Here is a 25,899-nt window from a genome sequence, read left to right as displayed (position 1 = left end):
TCTTTCATATAAGGACTTAAGTAATACTTTCCAAATAGGTTTTATTGCCATGAAAGCCAGTTTTTATTGAAAAAGACAACAACAAGAAAATCCTGTTATATTTTTTCCTATCAAATAATACAAGTAATTTTATGTTCTTCCTTTTCCTTTCCTTGTCTGCTTGATTTAAATTTAATACTTTGTTAATAATATAATTGATATGATTTCTTTGTCCTTTAATGTTACTGTTTCCATTTTTTGTTTAATCCCTTTTATTGAAAATTATCAATGCAAAGGTTTTGTATAAAAAAATAGATTTACATACTTCTTGTATTTTGAATATTTAGTATTTGGCTTAAAGGAATTGCTTTTTTCTTTTTTCAGGTCTTCAAAGAAAATGTCTACTAAAAAGGACAAGGTATAGTAAAATATTAATCAAAAATATTTTCCTGTAGTAAAAAAAATTTATAAAAGATAGAGTGGAAAAACAGAAAATCCTCCTTTGTTGTAGAGACATTTACTTAAAAATAATTTAGAAACATTATTGATAAAGTTAGCCTTCTGACGAAAATCAGTTGTTTGGAGAATTGTCTGTGTTTTTGCTCTCATAAAAAGATGGATATTTATCACCTCTGTACACTGAGCGTATTTTACAACTATGTTGGAGACACTGTGAAATAGCATTATTTATTTGTAGGTCACAGAGCAGGTGAATTCTGTGGATGACCTCGATGACTTAACTCTGGCACCAGAAACAGCTTCTGAGGATCACAAGTCGCTTTCCCCTAATTGTAAGAGTACCCTGAGGCTAATCGAACAACTTGGCCCGGAGAGTAAAGGTAGGACCCCCATATGACTACACAGCCTTTTTAAGTATCTCGTGGTAACCTTTGCACACCTAGTACTGCCCCAGGGAGCACAGCTCCGTTACAGTCCGCTGCGTCTCAGAAACCTGCTTTGTGTCAAAGCAGAAGCAGACGTGTTGTGCGCTGCCAGCCGGGGGCTGTGACCGTTCCCACTCCCTGTGCTTTCTGTTGACTCTGCTGCTCCTACGCCTTCACCCAAGGTCAGGGTATCACTGCTTCCCTCCTAGAACGCTGAAATCACCTCAGGATTTTCTTCTCCGCCGTTCCACCTCCTGGAACCTTGGTCTACGCCGCCAGCATGATTACTAGATAGTTTTTAAAATTCAGGTCTTTGTTAACCTCCTTGCCTAAAATCCAGCTCCTGCTTCTCGTAGCTCCATGGTTAAAGGCCACAGTCCTCTGGCTTCATCTTGTTTCCTTTTATTATCCTTCTTTCCACATGAATTTTAGAATCATCTTGTCAATGTGAAAAAAAAAAAGTCTGCTAGTGTCCTGGAAATGAGATGTAGATCATGTTGAATCTGTAGATTAATTTGGGGAGAATTGACTTCTTAACAAAATGGAATTTTTAACCCTGAACAAAGTTCATTTCTCCATTTACATAGGTTTTCCTTGATTTTCTCAGTAATATTTTAATAGTTTTTAGTGTCTGGGTCTTTCCATCTTTTATGTTTACCTGTATTTCTTATTTTTCAGTGCAGCTGTAAATAGTGTATTTTTACTTATTTGTTTGTTTCAAAATACTATATTTTAAATTTTAGTTTCTGATGATAGAAATATAGCTGATTTCTGTATACTGACTCTGTGCCCTCCAACCTGGCTGAACACATTTATTAGTTCTAGTAGCCTTTTTATGGATTCTCTCAGATTTTCTACATAACCAAAGGTGGTCAAGATTTTTCTTAAACTACTGTCTTACTAAAGATAGTTCACATTTAAGACATGCAGCCAATAAATACATTCTCTGTCACAGCTAATCAGCTCTGTCAATGTTGCAACAAGTGTAGCCATAGACAATACACAAGTTAATGGACATGGCTGTATTTCAGTAAAACTTTATTTACCAAAGCAAGCAACCCAGCCCACAGGTTGGAGTTAGCTGACTCGCATCATGTAATCGTATTCCCTGCTGATTAGCAGACACTTTTACCTCTTCATTTCCCATCTAGATGCCTTTTGGTTCTTTATTTTGCCTGATTGCACTGGCTCCAGTACATTGCTGAATAGAAGGAGTAAGAGAAGCCATTCCTGTCCGGTTCCTCACCTTCTGGGAAAAGCGTTCCGTTTTTCACCATTGCGTATGGTGTCAGCTGTAGGGTTAGCACGGATCTTTGTCATAGTGAAGACGTTCCCTTGGTTCCTAGTTTGCTGGAAGTTTTTATCAGGAATAGATGCTGAGGTTTGGCAAGTGCCTCTTTTTATCCACTGACATGATCATATGGTTTCTTTTTTAGTTTGTTAATATGATGAATAACATTGATTTTTACGTGTTAAAACAGCCCTGCGTTCTTGGGATACACCCCACTTGGTCGTGATGAATTTTCCTGTATTGTTGGATTTAATTTGCTAACGTTTTGTTTAGAATTTTTACCTCCATTTTCATGACATTAGTTTTCTTTCTTGTAATACCTTTGTCTGGTTTTGGATTCAGGGTAATGTTAGTTTTATAGAATGAGGACATAGTTCTTCCTCTTCGTTTTTCGAGGAGACTTTGTGTGGAATTGGTATTAAATTTTCGTAAAATATATGGTAGAATTCACCAGTGTAACCATTGGGACTGGAATTTTCTTTGTCTTAAGGTCTTTAAATAGGACTTTTGTTTTGGTTTTTAAGATATAGGGCTTTTTAGCTTATTTGTTCTTTCTTAATTGAGCTTTTGTAATTTCTCTCTTTCAAGGAATTTTACCCACTTCATCTGAATTGTCAAATTTATTTGCATAATGTTCATAATATTATTTTGTCATTCTTTTAATATCTGCAGATCTTAGAAGAATGTCTTCCATGTTATAGATGCTCAATATCCATTTGTTCAATATATGGATGAATGAATGTGAAAATGCACAGTCCTTTATACACAAAAATTATTCATATATTTTGTTTCTATGTTTGTTTTCTTCCTAATGCAGATTCTGATAGGTTATTGAAAATTGAGGATCCAGTTCATTCATTCAGATCAATAGAACTGAAAGAATCTGACTGTGCACTACTTACAGAAAAAATTAAAGAAATGGAAAATAAGGTGAACTGGCTACAAGCAGAGCTGTTGAAAACAAGAGAAGCAAAATCACAGTTAAAACTTCAAAATGTGGAGTGGGAACGACAGCTCTGCAGCATGAGGTACTGAATTTCTTGGTTTTAAAGAAATATTTGAACTCTATATTTACTTTAATACTGTAGGTATGTAGGAAAAGTCTTAAGATTGCTAACTTACCTTTTGGGATTTTACAGGGGAGAAAATTTCATTAATATTGTGGAATATGAGACTCTTGGAAATAACAGCTATATATATATACACACACACTCATTCTATATTTCTTTAAAAAAATCTTTGGTCCTTATCTCTCAATTGTCCTCCAGAAAGTTTATATTACTTTACATTCCCACTTGCAGAATTATGAAATTACCATTTTTCTCAAGGCAGAAACTTTAAAAAAATTTATGCAGTTTGACTCTTAACATATGAATGGATGGACTAAAAAGTAAAGTGGAAAGTGATTACTGGTTAGTTTATTCAGCATCTCTCTCATACAGAGATAAGATTAGTTCAAAGGTGTATGCTGAAAGCACGGGTTACTCTTTATTTCTTAATTACTTAATAGGGATCCTGCCTTGTACCAAAAGGGATTTAAAAATGACTTACTAAAATAAATAATATTCAACAAGGTAAGTTCAAAGTGCTGCAAAAGAAGAAACATAAAGTGTAGGGCATCAGGGAATAGACTCCCCAGCCTCACCTTGGATTATGCTAATTAGTGGGTCAGTGTTCTGGAAAAGACATCTGCGGATGTTACCTTCCCCTGGAGATCATGTAGGAGTCCTGTAATATCTCATGAAGTTGAAATTTTATTTCTCATGAAATTATAAACCTGTTTCTAAATAGCAACTTCTCTTTTAATTAATAACTAAATTCTCTGTCCTAATGAAGGAGTAATTTATGACTATGTGGGGGAAAGGGTAATTTTCAATTCAAACCTTACTGAATAATTGCAAATTTTCTTTCCTACACTATTGACCAGAGTTACTCTTGACTGAAACTCAGTAGCATTATGTCTTTTCATTGCTACTTTTCAAATATATATATATATACATATATATAGTCTATCTTTATGAAGAGATTGAAGTGAGGAATTTAAAATGTGAGACTTAAAAATGAAAAAAAAAATTGAGAACATAGAAATTCCATTGGGGTAATAAATCAGCATGTGAAGAACCAGATCATAAAATGAACTTTTTATTTTCTAACAAAATAAATTTTAAGGTAAGCATATTTCACTGCAGATTAACATTAGAACAAGAAATGAAGAAGAATGCTTATATATTATATGGAAACAGTAAGGATGACTTAAAAAGAAAAGAGAAAGAATGCAATGAGCAAGTTTCCACGAACCAAGAACTTGAAAGCACTGCCCGGGCACTAGAATGCAAACGGAAGAGCATAAGGAATAAACCAAACCAGGTAAATTAGTCTTAGGTGAAAATTGCGTATCTCTAACACTGTTTCATCAATATTATTTATAATATTCTTTTGAATTTATCTGTATTTTCATTTAAAACAAATAAGTTATCTCATCCTAAACATGAACTATGACATTTAGAGCTTAACTTACTAATTTCTTGATGTTCTTGGCATCTAATAGATGCTCTGTGTCTTTTCTGAATGAAGGAATGGAAGTTAAATTGAGCTTAATCATTAACATAAGGATTGACGGTTTTGGTCCATTCAACAGAGTAACAAGTCTAATTCAAATCCATGTGTTAATTCTGGCTTTTTGAAGTTAAAATCCAGGCTGAATTGCCTTGAGACTGTGATGGAATTGGTTAAATGCCTTATAAAGAAATTTTCTTTCACTGGGATTTCAAAATTTGTAGATACCGACAGGCATATGCAGAATAGATAAACAAGATTATACTGTATAGCACAGGGAAATATATACAAGATCTTGTGGTAGCTCACAACAAAAAAAAAGTCACAATGAATATATATATGTTCATGTACAACTGAAAAATTGTGCTCTCCACTGGAATTTGACACATTGTAAAATGAGTATAACTCAATTTAAAAAGTGTTTAAAAATTTTTTCTTTCATGATACTGCATCCCTTGTGTTTTTGCTCTGTGATAAATTTAGCTGTCGTATATATTAGAATTTGAGTTATTTATGTGCAGTAAAGATCCCTGTGCTTAGAAAGGCTACTTCTTTTTAACAGTTTAAAAAATTTTTTGTTTAAGATTCCCCTCCTAAGCTTTTTTTGACTTTTTCATGGTATAAAACCCCAAACCTAATGAAATATGCCTCCAGGTTTTAGAAGAGCAAAATGATGCTCAGAGACAACTTTCTCGAGAGCAGAATGCCAGAGTAATACAAGATGAAATCCTGGCCCATCATCTTTCCCAACAAAAGGAGGCAGAAAAGACTAACAAGAAAATGAATGCTGAGGTATTTTCTTTAGTCATCTTCAAACACGTGTGTGTATGAATTTGTATACTTACATAGTTTAAAAACCAATACTATAGGTATAGAAAGTATAGAGGGTTTTAAAAGCCTATATAAATATATTTTCTGGGGGTTTCATTTCTGGTTCATTGGATACAGAAATATTTTGAATTCAAATCCATTTGCCTGCAACAGTGACATAGTGACATTCACAGTGGCCTCATCGAAGGAGAGGCTTTTCATATTTCCTATAGGAATTGATGAACTTTCCATGATCTCAAAACTTGCTACTAACAGCAGGCATTCTAGTTTCTGGCAGTGATCTCACTCCTTTGATAGATGAATGGAGAGGTTACTTTATCATTTCCACTGATGGTAAGGAGGAAAAAGTATAGCCAGTTCAGAAACCATAGTCTGGGTGTCGTTCTCCTACGTGTGATAAAAAGTAATGCTCTACTCCATGTGGTATGCGATTTCAGTACAAGGAACTTTTGAATATAGTGACATACCATAATCTATACTTAGTGATAATTTATTGATCAGTATTTTATTTTTAATAAAACAGTTCACTGTATTTCCCTGCTACTTCAGATCCATTACTGTTATAAACACCATGAAGAAGAAATAAAAATTATTGCAGAAGCAAATAGTCTCCTGATTTTCTAAGAAGAGCTCTGTAAATTTGAGCTTCTTTACCTTTAGTGTATTCACCATTAGGGAAGTAGAAGGCTTCTCTTGTGTTTATATATTTGTCCTAGAGAAGTAGTGTTGGTTTGGTGTAAGAGTCAGAGAGTCAGAAGACCTGGGGGAAACCCTGCAGCTTGCTTGTGTTTTTAACCCTTTATTCCAGAATTGTCACAGCTGAGTTAACTGATGTTTGTAGACGTGCTTAGTACAGTGCTTAGATTTATCACTTATCCGTAGATGTAATTCTTATAACTCGCTCTAAAAATGTTAGAAAGGGAGAATATTTATGGAGTATCCTCAGGAAAAATTTTTTTAGGAAATTTAACCTGTCCAAATATATACAGAGCTAAGGCTCTTACTCTGGGGGTAGCTGCAAAGGTTAGATGTCAGATATAGTTTTTAAGTGTAGTCAGATTTATTCATTGTTTATTTTAAGCCTTTTGGGTTTGTTGTATTTCAGAGAAAGAAAGGCCTTCCCAGTTCTGAGCTTCTTAAACATCCTTTTGTGGTTTCTTTTTTACTTTCATGGACTCACTGTCTTTAATTAAATTTTTGAACTTTTGGGGATTTCTGCTTGTTTAAAGTTTGAGATTTGTATCCACCTTAAGTTCTTCCAGTTGGATACCCAGATATTGCAAACTTTTTGTTGTATAAACTTAGAGATTAGTCTTTCACTTCAAAGGAAATTATGATATGTCAGTTTATTGAGTACAGTTCAAAGAGTAAGAGATAAGGGGTTTCACTTACAGGACACAAAGGATTTTGAGCTGTCTGACCCAGAAGATAACAGCGAGGTGCTTCCTCAGCAACTTCCTGAAGCTGAACGTCAATTCCGTGGCCAAGAAATTGAGCTCCATCCCAGGAGAGATGCTCTTAGACCAACGACGTTGGTATTTGAATGTGTGCATAGAGACCGAGGCCAAGCCCAGCGTTCAAACAAGGAAACTGAATCCTTGTCTCAGAGCAAACAAGGGGAAGTCAACAGATACATTGGAAAGCAGGCATTCTTGGAGGAGAGAGTATGTGAACTAGAAAGCGAAAACGTGTTGCTTCGACAGCAACTGGAAGCTGCTCAAAGTGAGGCCAAAAGTAAAAAGACAATACTTAATATCCCAGCGCCGTTTCTGGATCACCTGGGAAAACTTGAAGCCATGAGCAGACGAGTTCTGATGCTGGAGGAAGGAAACAAGGAGTTAATCGATGAATCCAGATGTTTAAAGGACAGACTGTATCAGTATGTAACAGACAGAGCAGAAATGGAAGTAAGTACCCAGAAAGGAAACTGATTTTCAGACTTCCTCAAAGAAAATTCAAAGTAGTATCTGATGGAAGCTAAACGGTGAAACTAGTTGAATATAAAAAATGTGCGGGGTATAAATATATACACTGTAAAGCAGCCTAAAAGCATATCTTGTATCCAGCAAACAAAAATTGGACCTGAGAGGTGCTTCACTTTGAGTAAAGATGCCATGTCACCTGAAATTTTAAGAGGTTAAGCTATAAGTTGTTGATAGATACAGGAAGGTCTTAGTAATCTACTCTTACAGTGCCCAAGTCATTTTAATCTTTCTGTCATCACATTTCAGTATCATGACGAAGCAGATAAATGAAATGCTCAGACCTAAAATGAGTATTTTGAAATTAAGATTCAGTTGTGTGAACAAAAAAAGTAAAAGAAAAAAAAAAAAGATTCAATTGTGTGGATTACCTTGACAGTCCAATCCAGATTTCCCAGATGAACTGATGTGTAAATGCTGTATCTTGTACTTTTCGTTAGTAGCTTTTTATTTTTAGTTGGTATAATCTTACTTTTATCCATGTCAATTGGAATTAAATTTAGAAATATTTCCATCTCAAGTCATGTATTGTTATGACCTCGCCACTCCTTAAAGGCATCTACTTTTCATTAAGTCATAATTTGGGACAATTCGTAAATTTTAGCAAAACTGTGTTTGACTTAGTCTCCCCTGTTCTATTTATAATTTACTTTGAATATTTTTTCAAATAATGTGCTCACAATTCTCATTTCAAGGCTCAGTTACTGTCACTTGGAACTAAGTTTGTCCAGTACAGAGGAACTGGAGCGCTCTGTGATGTATGAGTTTGGCACTGGGGTCCCATTTTCAGACTGAGGAGGAGCAGGCAGAGTCCTGAGTGGCAGGAAGGGAGTGAGTGGGAGGTGTTGGGGGAGCTGTAGGAGCTGCAGTCCAGGAGGCAGGGGAGGCCAGGTTGTCACAGGTCCCCAAAGCCATTGGAATAACCTCATTTTTTATTGTGAGATAGGAGTCTGTTGGAAGGATTTAAACACCAGATTGAATATGTGAAGATCTCTGAACTTAAGCCTCTAATGAGAAAGAGGGAGAGTGTTCCACAGTGTGGAACTTACCTCCACTCATCCCACCCACACGCCCATTTCTGTTTGAGACTTCAGTGGGGGTAAAGCTTGGCCACTTCCTGGGAGGGGCAGGGAATGGCTGGTGGGGCTGCATCCATTGTCTAAGTTAACTTACTGTCAGTAAGGCAGGAGGGTCATGCCTTCTGTATCTTTAATGAAATTCAGTAAACAGGAATGTGTGCCTGTGAGGAAAAGAAGGTGAATTGATGTCTGTGGGGATAGTTCTCAAAGTCCATATGTTGCAGTTATATATTATGTAACTTAATGATAAGGTGACTTAAAAATCAGTAACAGAGTTATCTCTTTAGGCCTGTATGAGACAGCTTCAGCAAGAGCTGACTGACACCCGAAAGAAAGTGTCCATGTTGGAAGCTTCCCTGGAGGTGACAGCACATCATCACACTAACTCAGAAAATGAGAAGCAGGAGTCAGAGAGGAGGTCACATCAAGCTGCGAACCCAGTACGTGCGAAACCTAGCACGTCGGCCGTGAGTGTGCAGCACAGAGCGTTGCAGGACACTAGCTTCTCAGGGACAGCTTTCTTTTGTATCTTCATTATAATTACACTTTTATTATCTTTATAATGCACTTGTTTCTTAAACTTTGACTTTCATTCTGCCATTTCTTTATTTATTTTTCTGTTATATTTACCCTTAGATAAGTTGAGAATTATACATCTTTCCTCACAGAAGTTAACTTTTTTTTCCTACTAAACAGTATTTTTTAGTGATCTCTCACCACAATGAGGCAAGCAAATAAAATCAGAGGATAATGTTTCATGGCATGGTCCAGAAAATTGTCATGTCTCTTCGCTTTTGTGAATGGATATAGAATCTGTGTGTATTGATTTCATGGATTTCAGAGTAACTTGTGCAGAAAGGTCATTATACAAACCAGTTGAAGTTAGGCATTGCCTTCATTTTCTCTTCATTTTACGTATGTTGTCAAAACATGGAGAAGTTCAGATGACGTCTGTACACCCAAAATAGAGAATTAGGAAAATTGTCTAGATCCTGCCTTTGGATTTTTTCTTAACTTTGTTGAGATAAAATTCACATGGGGGAATTGCATAACTCAAGTGGTAGAGTTCATGCTTAGCATACACAAGGTCCTGGGTTCGATCCCCTGTACCTCCTCTAAAAATAAGTAAGTAAAACCTAATTACTTCCCGCCACCAAAAAAAAAAAAAAAAAATTCACGTATCATATAAGTCACCCATTTAGTATGCATAGTTATTATCTCCTAGTATATCCAGAGATGTGCAGCTGTCACCACAGTCAATTTTAGAACATTCCCATCACCCCAAAAAGAAAGCCTGCATCCCTTGGACATCACCCCCAGCCCCCGTCCCTCTCAGCCCCCGACAACCACCAGTCTGATTTCTGTCTCTACAGATGTGCCTGTTCTGGGTGTTTCCCATGGATGGAATCACATGCTGTGTGGTCCTTCATTATTAGCTTTTTTCACTTGACGAAACGTCTTCAAGGTTCATCCATGTTACAGTGCTCGTCAGTATTTCCATTTCTGTTTATTGTCGAACATTACTCGGTTGTGGGGCTAAACCGTTTATCTATTTATCAGTTGATGGACCTTTGGGTTGCCTCTGCTTTTTGCCTATTGTTAATAATGCTGCTGCAAACATTTCTGTCGAAGTTTTGATGTAAACATGTTTTCATTTCTTTGGGGAATAGACTTAAGAATGGAAATGCTGTCATATGGGTCATACGGTAACTGTGTTTAACCTTTTGAGGAACTGCCATACTGTTTTCCAGAGTGGCTACATGATTTAACATTTTTATCCAAAGTGTGTAATTCTCCCAGTTTCTATGCATCCCTGTCAACACTGGTGATTAGCTCTCCTGGTGGGTGTGAACTGGCATCTCATTGTGTTTTGATTTGCATTTTTCTGATGACTGAGAATGTTGGGGATCTTTCCATGTGCTTATCCATTTGTGTATCTTCTTTGAAGACGTGTCTGTTCAGGTTTTTGCCCATTTTAAAATTGGATTGTCTTTTTATGATCGAATTGTAAGAGTTCTTTTTGTATCCTGGGTGCAAGTCTTTGATCAGATGTAGGATCTTCGAGTATTTCCTCCTATTCAGGAGATTGCCTTCTTACCTTCTTGATGGTGTCTTTTGAAGACTAGAAGTTTTTAATATTGATGAAGTTCAGTTAATCTATTTCTGTCTTTTACTGTCCTACCTAAGAAACAAGTGCCAGATCCAGTCATGAAGACACACACCTGTGTTTTCTTCTGAGAATTTTGTAGTTTCAGTTCTTTCATTTTGAGTTAGTTTTATATGTATTGTATGAGGTAGAGGTCGAATTTTGTTCTTTGGCTTGTGGATATCCAGTTGTCCCAGTACCATTTGTTAAAAAGACTATTATTGTTTCATTCAGTTATTTTGACACTCGTATTGAAAATCAGTTGATCATAAATGTGAGGGTTTCTTTTAGATTCTCAGTGGTGATGCGTTGATCTGTCTGTCCTATGCCAGTACCAAGTCAGATGTTATGACAACTCTTTCCGAGTCTTCTTGCATATTACCAGTTGTTTTACATAGTAATAAAAAGTCAGTGTCATGGAATGTGTGTAACTCCACTTCTGTGGAGACCTGCTGCTTCCTGAAGGGGCCTGTGGCCAGCTTATGCTTTGCTGACTCTGTGACATGACAGAAAGTAGGCTTGCAAAGATAAAGTCCATTCCTTCCCCCCCATTCAGACCTTTAGTTTATCACCCAGTGCCTCCCACTTCCCTCCACTTTCCATCAAATCATGGTCATGGCATCTGCTGACTCAGTCTGCAGTATACTTCATTATGTTGCACTTATTATAATTCATAGAGTCATCCATAGATTTCACTATCTAGAGGCAAAAGATTAAGCCTGGAAAAGATTAATTCAACCTTCCTCTTTGGAAGCCTCTCTAATCCATCATCTTGCGGTTCTCGGTCAAGTCCTCTTTTGGCTTGGTTCTTGTGTGTAACACTGGTGCCGATCTTGTTCTTGGTGTAGATCCTGCACTCTCAGCTCCCTGTGTCTACCTCCTTTTACTTAAAAAGAGAGGTGCCTAGCTGTATTCTATAGCTGAATGCATAATTAATGAAATAAGTATTTCATCCCATCCAAGGAAAGTTTTTCAAGAGTACAGCTGTTAAAAATTAGATAATATTCAATCAGTTTATCAGAAACAGATAACAGATTAGTAATTTGAATTTCAAAAGCTCAAAGCCACTCTGTGTGATACAGAGAAGCATTGTGCTACAACATGAAGCTGAGACAGTCCTACCTTCCCTTACCAACCAGCTTTGAAGTCAGGTAAAGGAAAAATTGTATTTAATTTAAATACTGCCAAAGGACACTACATTTATGGTTCCATAATATTTTATTTTCTCTCTGAGGAAAGGAAAATGAAGAGTGAGTGCTAGATTAATAAATTCTCAAAGCTGCCTGTCTCTTAGAAGTTCAGTTAATTGAAATGAGGTAAAAAGGCTGATTTTAGTAAACTGACTGTTTCTAGTTGTTTTTCAGTTACTAGACTTCAAATCCTATGTCTCCTTGCTTACCAGTCTTCCTTACCCTCAAAGTTGAGGGGAAATTGTGAAATAGATGCCAATTTGTAAGGAACTGTAATTGGATTGAACTCCGAAGTACCTTCCTTCTCACTAGTTCTGAGGTCTTTATCTGCTTCTTCTCATAAGCACTTTGCCATTAATAAGTGAATCTCAACGTTTGTTACTTTCCACTTTATAGGAGGCCAATTTCTACTATATTCAAGTTACATTACTTACTGTTTTATTCATCCACTTTTCTGTTTATCTGTTTTTGCTTAACAAACTCCCCAAATTTCAGTGGCTTAAATAAGCATTTATTTTGTTCACAACCTACACTTAGGAAAAGTGTGGTGAAGACAGCTGGCCTCTATTCCTCTCAGCTTCAGGTGGGGCAGCTCGAAGGCGGGTGTCTGGAATCACTTGAAGATTCATCCATTGATGTCTGATGGTTGATGCTGGCAGTGGGCTGTGGCTTTGGTGGGGCGGGCAGGTGGACCACCTCCCCTGGAATACCTAAGCTGTCTCTGTGGCCTGAGCTTGCCCACCTGAGACTGGGTTCCAGGGTTAAGAGGCAGAAGCTGAACTGCCTTTTCAAACCTGCCCTGCAGGGCACTTATGGTTGGCCCATATTCTACCATTTTTATGGAATTAACTTTGAAAGTTTATGGAGACATTCAAAAACCAGCATAATCTACTCACTAGCCACAATGTTTTCTTACTGCTTCCATATGAGAAATCCACTTATCCCCACTCAGTCCCTGAGCAGGTCTCAGTCGCAGTGGTGGTAGGCTCAGGCTTCAGTCCAGGGTCTTACTTTCCCATCTTCATCAGGTCCAGGTGGGGCTGAGTTTCCTGGGCGTGGTTTCTGGAGTGCAGCCCCTTGGGTACACTCCTCTCAGTGCTGAGGCTTGAGGATAAGGAGACACGGGTTATTCGCCACCACACACCCAACATTCTGCTAAACTGCTAAGGACTCCCTCGCTCACAGATGGAAGATGGGAGGCACACTGGTCAGTAGCAGTTCTGAAATGCAGCCTGGTGCTGCTGGCTCTTTGATTAGGACTTAGTCCTAACCCTGGGAGGGGTTCTCCTTTGCTGCCCTCTCTGAGCTCTTTGTTCTGTCCCTTTCATGAGCAGTGACCTCTGTTTGCAGCTGAGTAGTTCTCTCAAGCCAGCTTCCTACTTGTAGACCTTCTAAGAAAAACCCAAAGGCTTCTTCCCGTTTTGCACTATCTTTGTCTCTTTCAGTCCAAGCTAGCAAGCAGTGTTTTTGCTACCACAGTTCTCTTTAAAACTTTGAGTTTCCTGTGAATTTTATTGGGTTCATGCCATTGGAAAAGCTACTCTCACGTCTTCTTGAGATAAACTCTTCACCTTGGGCTTCCTGTGAAGCTGTTGTGGGACCATGCCTTTGAAATTCGTATGCTTTTAAGATCTTTAAAGGAATTTGAGGCGGCACCTTAAATCTTTCCAAGGTCTTAACAGAATCTTGGCTTTGTCTTTAGACTGTTTTCCTGGCAGCACCCTAGATTTGATCTTAGCCCGGAAGCCATTTCTCTGCTTACCCATTATGTGACAGTTGGGCATGTGGGGATGCTTTAAATGGGATACAGATATTTGAACCCTGTGAGTCCTGGTTCCTTTCTATTTAATAATCTTTTTGTTTGTTTTAGCTTCTCTCTCTCATCAATTTTACTTTCAGCTGTTCGGTAGCAAGAGTCCCGTTTCCTCCAGTTTCAGTGTCATTTTCTTCCCTGGCCTAGAAGCCGTCGCTCTCAGCCCTTCAAGGGCCCTCAGGCTTCCACTCACAGTCTCGGGGACACTTTGGGTTTTCACTCTTACTCTTCTGTACATCTGTTCAGGTTTCACCTACCTCCAGGTGCAAAGGCATCCCCACATTTTGGGTTCTTTTTTAATGGCTGTGCCCCATTTTTAGTATCAGTGTCTGTGCCAGTTATTTATTGCTAATAACTTATATAATAAACTGCCTCAAAACCTGGTGACTCAAAACAGCATCTGCTTGGTTCACAAATCTGTGTTTAGAGAAGGCTCAGTGGAGCCAGCTCATTTCTTCTCCACTTGGCATCAAGCGGGCACTAGAATAATCTAAAGGCTTGTTCATGCTCATATCTGGAAGTTGGAGCTGGCTTTGGTTAAGGACATTCCCTGGGGTCATCAGCTGGGACAGCTGCGTGTACAGGGACTCAGTAGGTGGCCTGGGCTTCACAACGTGGTGGCTGGGTTCTAAGGGTGAGCATCCCTACAGAGTGAAAGTCAGAAGCCATTTAGCCTTAGAAATCACACAGCAGTGCCCCCACATTCTGTCCCCTAGAAACCAGTTGACTGAGGCCAGTACATACTTCAGGGGAGGGAATTTCACAGGGGAAGTGTCAAGGAATTTGTAGTTGTTTTACAACCACCATCTCTGCCTGCCTTGTCTTACCAAATAATCCTTCTATCCGAAGGAAAGTAGTTCTTCCAAGTCAATGTCACTGAAAATCCAGCAAGTATTTCTGTTTGTCTTTGTTGAGTATGTTCTCTTGTTTTGTGGAGAGCCACAAAGGATTACAAGAATTAAGGCTTTTTTCTTTAGAAAAATGTATGGATCACCTTAAAACCACTACACTAGGAGATGGGTTTCTCCTTAACTCTGCGAATCACTCATTGCTCCTTGGAATGCAATTCAAATAAGCATACAATATTTGTGGTTCAGAGAAAGGCTTATGGCATTAGAACCCATATTTGTAAGATGTATTAATTGCAGTCTTTTTTTCAAAGTCTTGTTTTGGGAGGCATTTATTAATTCAGCCCTAAGTAACTCAATGTGATCTCCCTAAAACTTTAAAAGTCATGGAGAGTTAAGACTTGGGGGAGGAATGGGTAAGAGACTTTCTACTAAGAGGTGCCTTGTAGTCATTTTATGTAGGAAAGACATGAACTGATTACAGAAAAATAAGAGTGTAAATTCAAGTACAAATGTATAACAAAGATGATGACAGTAAACAGTATTGTTTTGTGACTCTTGGTGGTTTGAGCTTTTTTCTTGTCTTTCTGAGTAATTTGAGTTTCTCCATTCCACAAGGCAGATACCATTTTATTGTAACTGAATTTATTTCAACCTTTGATGCTGGTTTAGAGTTAGGCTGTTCTTAGTCTGCTAACCTCATTACCAAACAGTTTTATGTTCTTCATGCAGAAAGCTGATCTTCCAGCAAAAGTGGAATCTACATCTTCAGTACTTCTCCATCTGAGTGCAGAAACTCAACGTTTTCTAAAGGAGTTATTTATGAAAGAATTTCAAAAGAAATCTGACACACTGGAGGAGGAGAAAAAGCAGTTGGAAGAAGAAGTAGTGCACCTCAGGCGTCACCTAGAAATGAACGCAGTGGAACACAGTCCAGTGGAGCAGTACAAATGGGAGACTGAGGAGCGAGCAAGACGGGATGTAGTAGAAAAACTGAAAGAACTCAGTCAAGTCATGCGGTACAAACAGGAGACTGAAAAGCAAGCAAGACAGGATATTGCAGAAAGATTGGAAGAAATCAGCCAGTTCTTACAGGTGAAGCATTGATCTGTAACAAGCTGTAATTCACTTCGCTGAGAATTACAGTTCAGATGTGTAGATTTTATGTGTTTCCTCTACTTCCCATATAGCGGTTTGTTTTGTAGATTTCTGGAAGGAAGGCCGCATTTGTTACTCCCTTTAAATAATTCAGTTTCCATCATTACTATCACTAAATTGATCTTTCAGAACATCTCTCACTAGAGAATCACTTTTAAGACCAATTGGTGTAAATGAAGATGACTAGGAGGAAAAGAATATATTGTGACTTAAATACTGTACCACACTCTGGGATTACTGTTAGGTTGTATTGTTCAACTGTTAAAATTTTAAATTGATCCTATTATTCTTTGAACTATCACATTACATGAGTATTAATGTAAGAGTGATTCAACTTTAATTTCGTAATTCAGATTTAATTCACTTGACATTGATAAGTATTTTAAAGTTCAGCTTTTTTTCACATTTAAAGTTGCTCTCTGAATCACTGACTCAAAACTAAAGGGAAAAAGTGTACTGTAATTACTTAGGTTATAAGTATTTTTAAAATTGTATCCTTTTAATTTGCTGTAGGCCCAAGCAGCATCTCAAGAAGACTTGTTAAGAGAGTATAAACGTGTTTCAGTAAGTCAAATGGAACACAGAGTTAAAGGTCTGGAAACTGAACTGAAAAGTAAAACTTTTCAGTTTGATTGTAATGAAAAAGAATTGGAAAAATACAGGCAGCTGTACCTGGAAGAGCTAGAAAATGGAATGTCATTGGCAAGCCAACTAAACTTGTAAGTTAAAATGTAGAATTATAGAAAACAATTTAGCTCATTAACTTGCCTCTAAGGCATAATTTTTATTGAGCCAAGTTCATGAAGTGAGTAGCAAGTGAGAGCTGACTAGATAGTGTCATTTTGGGAAATGGTGTTAGTAAATGAACTCCCCTTTAAAATGTCAGTCCAGGGCAGTTTGCATCTCGCTGCCTTTTGTTGCTTTTACATGACTTTATTTTTTATATTTGCATATATTTATCCTGATCTAGTCTTTAAGCTAGGGGTTTTGCAAACTTTGTAATTTAGACGGCCATATTATCACAAAATTTCTAGCTGGAATTCCCATAAATAGAAGTGTTAATGAGTTTAAAATTAACTTGTGTTTTGGAAGAGTACAACTTAAACCCAAGGGGCCCCATTCTGGTGTTTGGTAAATTTACTTTCTTGATTGTGATATTTGGTGTCACCACTCGTGGGCATCGAGATGAAGTACTGTATCCTTCTAAGTTTGTCTCCGCTACGTCAAGGCATGCTTGGGAAACAGGGAAATTAACATCGGGGTGAAGGGCAGTATAGTGGTTCACAAAGTGGCTAAAAAGAATATGGTGGCCTGCCCGAGAGGGTGTGTGGAAGACAGAAAGAGTAGGTCCATCCTCCGGTGCCTGAATAACAGTATAAGCTACAGGTCTCCCTGCTATCCAAAAGTAGAGTGTTTCTATGAAAGTTGTCGGTGTAAAGCAAAGAGGCAGTTACCTTAGGACACATCTTGCTGGTGGATGCATAAAATAAACATGCATAAAGCACAGGCGCTCACAGACACAGTCCAAAGCCGTGGTGGCGTGATGCCGGGATACTGAGTGTGGTTCTGGGGAAGGAGCTCAGTGGGGCCTCTCTCGCTGCTTGGGGTGCTCATTGCCCCTCTGATGGCTCGGGCTGAAACAAACACCCAGTGCTATTCTGGCTTTTTGCTTTTTTTTCATAAAAGTGAAAATCCACTTGAGTATTTTTTGGTTATGGAAAACAGGTGCTGATGTAGGCCTCTGGTAAAAGCGAAGTAACAAAATGAGCTTTGGGACATTGGGGGACACTTGAAACTGCCCCTGGTGCTGTCGTAGTTCTTTCCCACCATCGACTCTGCCGCCTGGTGCCCCCGAGAGGTGGTGTCTCTAAACTGTTCCTCAGTGCCGCATGCTTAATGTCTCCCAGGTAGTGAGTGAAATGTGTGTATAAGGGGGGTGAAAGCAAATGCTTGAAAATGGCTTTGAGGGATGGTTTAGTTTTTATTTCTAAATTGGTTTCCTGAGGGTGAACATGTCTAGATGCAGCCAGTGCAGAAGGCAGCGGGGATCCTCTGGGGGGGCGTCTCCATCTCTGACTCTCCCCACTTTGAAGTACTCGTTAGTTAAGGGCCCCCCAGGCATATACGTCCTTCTTTAGGACAGTTTTAAACTGTAATTGTTTACAGTAGGTCTGCGCTGTCGTATTTTTTGGTGTCAAAACACAGTTTAATGGGACAATCTGTTTACTATTATAGCAACTTTAAAAATACACATCACTTAGGAAGAAAATGAAATGAATGAAATCTGTGCTTTGCAATCCTCGCAGGGCTAATGAGAGGCTGGCAGCAGTGAGCACTGAGCTTCAGCTGGAGAAGCAGCACAAGAGTTCTCTCCTCGGCTCTGTTCCCGCACGGCCTGTTGACGGACCGCCTTCTGATGAAAGTTCTAGTACTAGCGTAGAGACCGAAAGGAGTCTTACTCGAAGAAGGAACTTCAGGAATTTTTCAGACCCTTCGACTAGCATAAGCGATCTGTTCAGGGTTAGTTATATTATCTTTTTTTCCTTGGTTTTCAGATTTCTGATACAATTCTTGTTTTTAATTTGATGAAATTCTGAGTTGTTTATTTGACTTCTGCACACTAAGTAAAAGCCATAATTAATTGTGTTAATAAAGGAGACAAATTTTATAATTTTTTTTAAAGTCCCTGGACTTGTAATTTTCAAGAGATACCTGTCATTAACTTTATTCAATAAATGCAACTAAACTGACAAATTTTAAATTTCTTAAAAAGCTCCATTTTAAACTCTAGTTTAGAAATTAAGTATTATTGCCAAATAACTAGAGATCCACTTTCCAATGTTTGGCTTAGCTTCTGATTGATTTCGGTTTGGCATTGGTTCATAGTCATTTTCAAGTTTTGCTGCACCCCAGTTTTTCTACCCCTAAGCATAAGTAAATGATTGAAATTGAGCTACTTAACCACATGCAGATGTTTTTTATTTAAAGGAATCCAAGATATATTCTTTTTATGAATTCAATAAACTTGTAACACTAAAAACATTAAAGTCTGTTTTTAAGTTTAAAATTTTTATCATTTTCTTCTGTAAGAGTACATCCTTAATTGCTATTTTACTTATAGCATTATTTTAATTGCTATAAAATGTTTTACTGAGAAATTGTAGAACATTTCTAAGTATGTAGTCAAGTAAAGGAAATACTTAAATTTTTAAAATGAAGTTCACTTACGTCTCTGTCTTGCCCTCACTAGGAATAACGAGGTGGCAATGATAGGGAGTCTTTAAATTACAACCAGTTTTCATTGTGTATCATTGTTGTTAAAATACCCATTTAAATCGGTGCGCGTTGGTTTATGGTTTGATGGTGTTTTCATGATCTTCTTGATGCAGGGAAAGGTAGCACGGGCCCTTTTTAAGTGAGGTGTCAACCTGTTTCTTCTCACTTGGCTTCATGTCATAATAAATCGAAGAAAAAAGCTCAGGTTTCATAGACAGTGTTGTGGGTAAATTGAGTCTAAGTGCTTCAGAGTCATGAAACCAGACTGCATGGTGTTAAAAAAAAAATGCATGGCTAACACTTCTGTCAGTGGCTAAGCATGATGCAAACTCGAAATGTTTTCATTAGTTGTCACCAAAAAATCGACAGTGGGTCACTTTACAGGATGATGGTGGAAGAGTGTGAGTGCAAAAGCAATTCAGGAGAAGACTCCTGAGGACAGTTGTTTCCTTTGATGTTTTTGGAGGAAAGAGGTGTCTATTTTTTAGTACTTCTAGATACACTGGAAAATGATTTATTTTAACCTCAGTGTTGTAGTTCCAAGGTACACGTAGTTCTTCTGTGGGGCCGTGGGGCCGAATCATGCTAGGTTTAGCAGGGAGGTTAACAAGCCCCATTCTGTCCAGGTGCAGAGACACGTCTCCCTCAGCACTGCCGGGAGCCTCATAGGAGTTACTGTACAGTTACTGCTTACAGATTTCTTAGTCAGACTTAGAGAAAGAAGATGCCTTGTGGAATTGCTAGGGATGTAATTATTTCTGCTGGGAAAACATAAAGTAATGCCATGAGAGGTGTGAACATACTGTTTAAAATGATGAAGGGATGGGTTTTTGCATGGGGCTTAACAAAACAACAGACGCACAGCTTTTCAGCTATGGTTCTAGAAAGCAAAATGTTAAAAATGGCATTGGGATTGAATTTAACATTCTCCTTTATGTGCAAGATTTTAACATTTTGGACTGTTCCTACTGTGAAGTTCCAGCTTACTCAGCATTTTCTTCTAACTTCACAGAAGTATTGCTCTAAGTCTGATTTCAGTCGTGCTGGTTGTCGAAGCAAGTTTTTTCCAGTTCATAACACTTGGATTTATTGCCTCTCTTACTGCTGCTTGACGTACAGCCTTGTCACGTGACATCGTTGTAGTGGTAACAGATGGACCCCGTATCTGTTTTGCTAATTTTTTACCCTCAGATTTCACATTCTAGTTTATTTCTGGGATGTTTTGTCCTACATGTCAGAAGCAATTTTACAGTTTTACTCAGTTGTCTTATCTATATTACTATAAAATACAAAAGGTTAAAATTAGCCTGAGCAGATACATCACTGTTAGATTTTCTTGCACATAGAATTTTTTTCTGAGAATTGAAAACTTAAAAATGGATTCCAGACAATATTATAACACACAAAATTTCTCTGTTTTAGAGGTTTTTTTATGTTCGAGTTTTTAAGTGTTGGTGTGCCTAACATGAAGCATGGCCACAATAGTTAATAAATGTCCTTCAAATCTGTTTTAAATAGGAAGACTAAATTTTACACATTGATTTTGGACTTCTGGTGTATTACTGACACTTTCAAACATTTTCTAATGATTTATTTAAGTAACTTTTAAATTTCTCAAATGTCCATTCAGTTTAGCAGCCCTTTTTCTAAATGGGACTATATCAGTGCACCAGAGCTAAAATGGTTAACATTCTAAGACTTTAACTTTTTACATGACACAGCACTGTGTCTCAGCAGAATCTGGTCACGTTTCTTTTAAAAGTAGGCTTCCAAGGCAGGGCACATCCACTCTGAATTTTAATTCGAATCAAACTATCACCGTAGTTAAGCTCATGTCTCATGAGGCAGAGGCAGAGTTCAGTAACCTTGTTTCTGGTATCAGCTCTCTGCCCTGTGGACTCCCTCCTGCCCTCATTTCATTTTGTCTGAATGGACAAATGAGGAAGCATGTTATCTTTTGAAAGACAATCACTCAACTTCTTCCAGTTATTTTCTTTCATTCACTTTTTTCTCTGTACTTAATTTTTCAGCTCCTTGATCAACAAATTTTCATTTCTTTTCTCTGTAGCAAAATACATGTATTTAATAGTTATAAACTGACAAGTGTCATTTCCTTCATACATTAACCTATTTACAACAGGATGATGAATCAGAGTGGTTAAATGACTTGATTCTATTACATTTCTGGAATTGTACTAATTTTTATAACATTTAAAATAAGAATGACACCAAGTTTTAACTTAAAAAGTATCAATAATCTGAAAATATATTCACTTTAGGAGTGAACTTGTGTGTATATGTGTGAGGCAAGTGTCTTTTTATCAAGTTGATCTCGGAAAGAGAGGGCAGCATTATCTTCCAGCCTGTGACCTCAGTTTTGACCTCAATCCTGCAGTGTCCCCAGTGGGACCTACCATTTCTGTGGGACATGGTCTGCAAACTGCCAGTTATGAGAGAGTCCTCCTAAGTAAAAATCATTAGAATTAAAACTTGCTGATACATTGTCTTCCTGTGTATAATTTTCTCATCTTTCTGTGTTTTTGTTAAATCTAAAAGTTTAAGTAAAACTGTAGGTGCCTTGTCCTTATTAATGTTGGACTTCAGACCACTTCCACCATCGGGACATGGGGGTCCTCACCTAGAAATAAACATAAAGGTCCCAGAAGTACCTATTTAGGAAAATAGCTTTGCAGAGGAAAAGGTAGTAATCTTACATTCAACTCATGTAAAAATGTGATCTACATTTTGCATAGTGTTTATTAACGGTTATATGAAATTATTTCAGTAAAGGCTTCTCCCTTCATCTGTTAGGCGTTTTTCACTTCACAGGACCCGCCTGGCACTGATGTCACGTTGTTGATGGCAGAAGGCCTCTCTAGAATGCTTTTGTCAGAGTGTTAGGGAAAACAGTCTCTGAAAATACTGGCAAATGGTAGCCCCAAATTTTGTCTTTGCACCTAACATTTACAAAGGCCTCGGCTCTCGTGTCACTGTTGTCACCACATTGTTTATTATGTCTGGTGTACTAGTTTAGACCCTGTTTAGTGAGCCGGGTGACTTTTATAAGAAAGATTTTTAAAAGAACACTGTAGGTGGGGACACGTAGTTTGAAATGTCCCCACACGTTTCATAATTAAATACATAACTAATTAAGTCGTTTCAAATAGTTGGCTCCAATTTCTAGAACAGAAACAAAGTTACAGTTAAAGAATTACGTATTGTTTTCCTTATTTCTAACTCAAGGAAGTTGTGAATCAGGAACCAACTTTGAAAACTGGCGCTAGCCTCCTTTTCTTCAAGCAGATTTTGATAGAAATATCTTAGTCATATACAGAGAGCAAAATACATTTGCTGAACTTGTTTGCCAGTAGAATTTTCACTTGACATCATAACAGAGCCCTTTTTTTCATTTTATGTATCTACGATTCTGTGCTAAAACCATTAGCAAGAACAGACCTTAAAATTTTAGTTTTCTAAAAGTGCTGGAATGGAAAAGCTCATTTTAAGGAAAAACCCATTAACGTTAAAAAAACTAAACTTTTATAAAGGGCAGTTTTTCTGAGAAATGCAAAGTAATGCATTCAGTGTAGAACATGAATTGTTTAAACTCTTTGTGCTAATAAGATCAGGCATCACCCTCTGAGATTATGTGTATCCGACAGGGCAGTGTTTACTGTGCTTTCCATCAGGGGAATCTAAATAGCCTTACGTATATGTTCTCTATTATCTAAAATCAAAGTGAGTAGGAATTTATTTTATTTTATTCCTGTGATTATTTTTTCTATTTAAGAAATCCCCAAGTTAGGTCAAGTCTCTGAAAGTATTATTTAAAGGCCACATTTCATAAGCTAGCTGTCATTCCTATGATAGTGTTTCTTATTTAACTTAAACATTAAAAATAATATTTGACTTATTTCAGATGCGGAAGAAGTTGGAGAATAATATAGATAGAGAATTAAAAGAAGGTATGTTGCCAACATTTCTGAATTAAATTTAGACATTGATTTCTGAAATACACTGTAAACAGTAAATGGCACCTCTTTCTGTTGTTTGAATAACAGATACTATGTTAAGTTTTTCCTTACATCATAGCTAATGAAAAGCGTGAAAGCATAATCTCATTCATAATGATAAATGTACTTATTCCTCATTTATTCATCATGATCCACAGCTTTAAAAAAATCTCAAGAAGTCTGTGTTCTCTGTTTCTGGCTGTGCCCTTCCTCTCCTGCTGTCCCCATGGGCCTGTCACCTGTGCACACAGACCTGTTCTCACAAAGCATGGAGGTCATCAGCTTCTCGAGTTTGGTAGTGACTGAGGCAAAAAACCCAGACTCAAGCAATCACAGTTCATGTACCTGTCCCCTGGTGGATGACAATTAATTTCCTGTCATTCACTTTGTCACTGGTTAACATTTTGCCCTCAGGAAAAATTCCAAATTCCTTAGCTTGGAAGAAAAACACCCACATCGATTTGGCTCTTGCCAAAGTCTTCAGCCATATCTCTTTCCTCCCCTGCTCTGCCCCTGTGCTCCAGCGGCTGGTCAGACTGCGCCCAGCTCCGCGGGCGCCCTTCCTGCCTCTCCCTCCCACACTTTCTCCTCCTCCTTCAGGTATCTGCTTACACATCACGGCCACCAAAGGGGACAATATTGACACAAAGCTGGACGTCCCTTCTGAGTGTTCCAACTCTGCCCTCTTTTATACTTGTCATGGCATTTATGTCTCTGTACCGAAACTGCCTGTTCATCTGTTTCTCCAGTTTATGGTACAAGATCTTTCAGGGTGGACTCTGTCATCTTCATCTTGTGGTTCCAGTGCTTCTCACAGTGCCTTAGCACATGGTTGCTGAGTAAATGAATGAAGAGTGAGAAAACCAGGCGCTCTGATCCTTAGCCACAGGAGCAGTTAATTCAACGTGCAGCCCTGGGCAAAGTCTAGAGTAGTAATCTTGTATTTTGTGTTGTAATCATATGTAGGTATTTTTCGTTCTTCTTAAAACTTAGAAGAGTCTCAGCTTTTCTTAAAAAATAAACTGACATTTAGTTACCTATGAAGTATTTTAAGTAAATCTAATTCTTTCTTTTTCTTTCCAGCTACTATTGAACTTGAATCTAAGTCCTACAGACTCTCTCGTAGGCTCGATGGACGAGTCAAGTCCAAGTCCAGATCTGGTTTCGAAAGCACGTGAAGAATATGTGGAAATTCTGAAGAAAAGTATCTGATCTACAAGATAAATAGTAAACATTTACCTGCTCTGAAATAGTAAACATTTACCTGCTCTGGGCTATTTGCCTAACATTTTAATTATTTCCCGCTAAGTAAGATACTGACAATGTTTATTAAAGGGAAATATTCTTGTATTATATATGCATGATTAAAACTGATGTAGTATTTTAAACCACGTTTCTCTGCATCTCATTGACTTTTAAGCAGATTTTGGGAATAAAACTCAGCACTTTGGAGTATTATATACTCAAACTGAGCCCGGATGCCAGCTGTTTAAGCAGCACCCAACCACCAACCAGATTTGTCCTTGTTATTGAGCCGTGTTGATTGGTAGCTTTTTTGAATTTTCCAGTGATAATCACTGTCTGTCAACCTAAAGATTTAGACGGACAGCGTTTGGATCTGCTGTGGCTGTTTCAGTGTTCTAATGGATCACAATCGTTACAGTGCCGTCAGATTTTCTGTATGTTACCTGAAACACTGATTCACAGATGTTTCCTCATGGAGAAATGAAATCTGACTCAGGCTTTTCATTTTCTCTATTTATTTACTTACTTTTTGGAAACAGTCTTAAAATTAGAGACAAGTTCGGAGCACCAGACTCACACGGACATTGTCACAAACCTGCCATCTCTCCCATACATTCTCCTAAGGCGTTATCTATCTTTCCTAAATGTCACTTGTTCTACCATAATTGCCCTTTCTCTCCCCTCTCACCAAGAAGTCATTTGTTTTTCAGAAAATGCCTTTCTCCTTTTCCTGTCACGTATTAAATTGTATGTAAGCCCCCAATTCTAGCCACCCCTTCAAATCCCATTGCTTTGTGAACTCTTGCATGTATTCATACGTAATTTTTTTCTCACAGTAATCTGCTTTAGTCAATTTAATTTGCAGGTTCCCAATCACTGAATGTAAGACAGTAAAGAAAATACTCTCCTTCTCAACAATTTCCCGGAGCTAAAATTTTAATAACTCCTACTTAGATCCTTTATTCCCTTTCCCATCCTTTCAGTGTACTTACTTGGCAAAACTCCCAACTACACAACAGACTGATTCTCATTCTTTCCCCCTTACGTCCCCCCAGGCATCTAAGTGCTGCTGAAAAAAGTCACACTGCCCAGCTATCCTGCTACTTTTATTTAGTTAATTTGCACCTTCTTCCCCCTCAGTGATGATTTCAAATTCCCCTCTCTGTAAACACCTCCCTCTGTTTCTTGCCTCTCACGTGAACCAGTCTTAATTCTGATGACAAACTTCCTGAGAGATCTGCTTGCTTCCCCACCAGCAGTCCGTCCCCACCCACTCTGGTGTGTCTTCCCTTCCTCCATTCCCACGCAGCGAGTCTGATGACTCCCACGTCTAAATCAACGTGACATCTTTCCAACCCTTGTCTAACAACTTCTCATGCCTCCGGGCATTCCATGTAGCTGACCTCTGTAACTGACCGCTGCCTGCAGCTTCCTCTTTAGTCTTTAGCTGAAGATGATGTTGAAGGTGAGGGCTGCAGCCTTCTTGGTGAGTTCACTCAGTTTACTCTGGCTGTCTCCCATGGGTATACACAGGAAGTATACGTGTTATTCAGTTTTTTTCTCCTGTTAGTCTACCTTATGCCAGGTTAATTCTTAGACCAGCCAGGT

At 38.1% G+C, this 25,899-nt stretch overlaps 1 protein-coding gene across 9 annotated transcripts in view; it reads left to right on the top strand.

The window, feature by feature from the left end:
• The window catches only part of LOC141575481 (ankyrin repeat domain-containing protein 26-like), a 48,894-nt gene extending 24,460 nt beyond the window's left edge, over positions 1–24,434 (top strand). For 8 of the 9 annotated variants that reach the window (XM_074354762.1, XM_074354763.1, XM_074354761.1 and 5 more), the window contains 12 exons: positions 364–397; positions 677–818; positions 2,972–3,182; positions 4,344–4,521; positions 5,365–5,502; positions 6,936–7,448; positions 8,890–9,042; positions 15,332–15,694; positions 16,271–16,476; positions 18,064–18,277; positions 22,953–22,998; positions 24,130–24,434. In XM_074354762.1, the coding sequence (XP_074210863.1) occupies positions 364–397; positions 677–818; positions 2,972–3,182; positions 4,344–4,521; positions 5,365–5,502; positions 6,936–7,448; positions 8,890–9,042; positions 15,332–15,694; positions 16,271–16,476; positions 18,064–18,277; positions 22,953–22,998; positions 24,130–24,224 (2,293 nt within the window). In that variant the 3' untranslated portion in view covers positions 24,225–24,434. Of the gene's footprint in view, positions 1–363; positions 398–676; positions 819–2,971; positions 3,183–4,343; positions 4,522–5,364; positions 5,503–6,935; positions 7,449–8,889; positions 9,043–15,331; positions 15,695–16,270; positions 16,477–18,063; positions 18,278–22,952; positions 22,999–24,129 lie in introns of those variants that run through there. The other variant, XM_074354767.1, reaches the window with a different exon arrangement.
• The last annotated feature ends 1,465 nt before the right edge of the window (positions 24,435–25,899 follow it).

The sequence above is a fragment of the Camelus bactrianus genome, chromosome 28 (assembly GCF_048773025.1).
Source record: "Camelus bactrianus isolate YW-2024 breed Bactrian camel chromosome 28, ASM4877302v1, whole genome shotgun sequence".
Lineage (NCBI taxonomy): Eukaryota > Metazoa > Chordata > Mammalia > Artiodactyla > Camelidae > Camelus > Camelus bactrianus.
The sequence above is the reverse complement of the archived record's forward strand: the minus strand, read 5'-3'. Positions and strand labels throughout refer to the sequence as shown.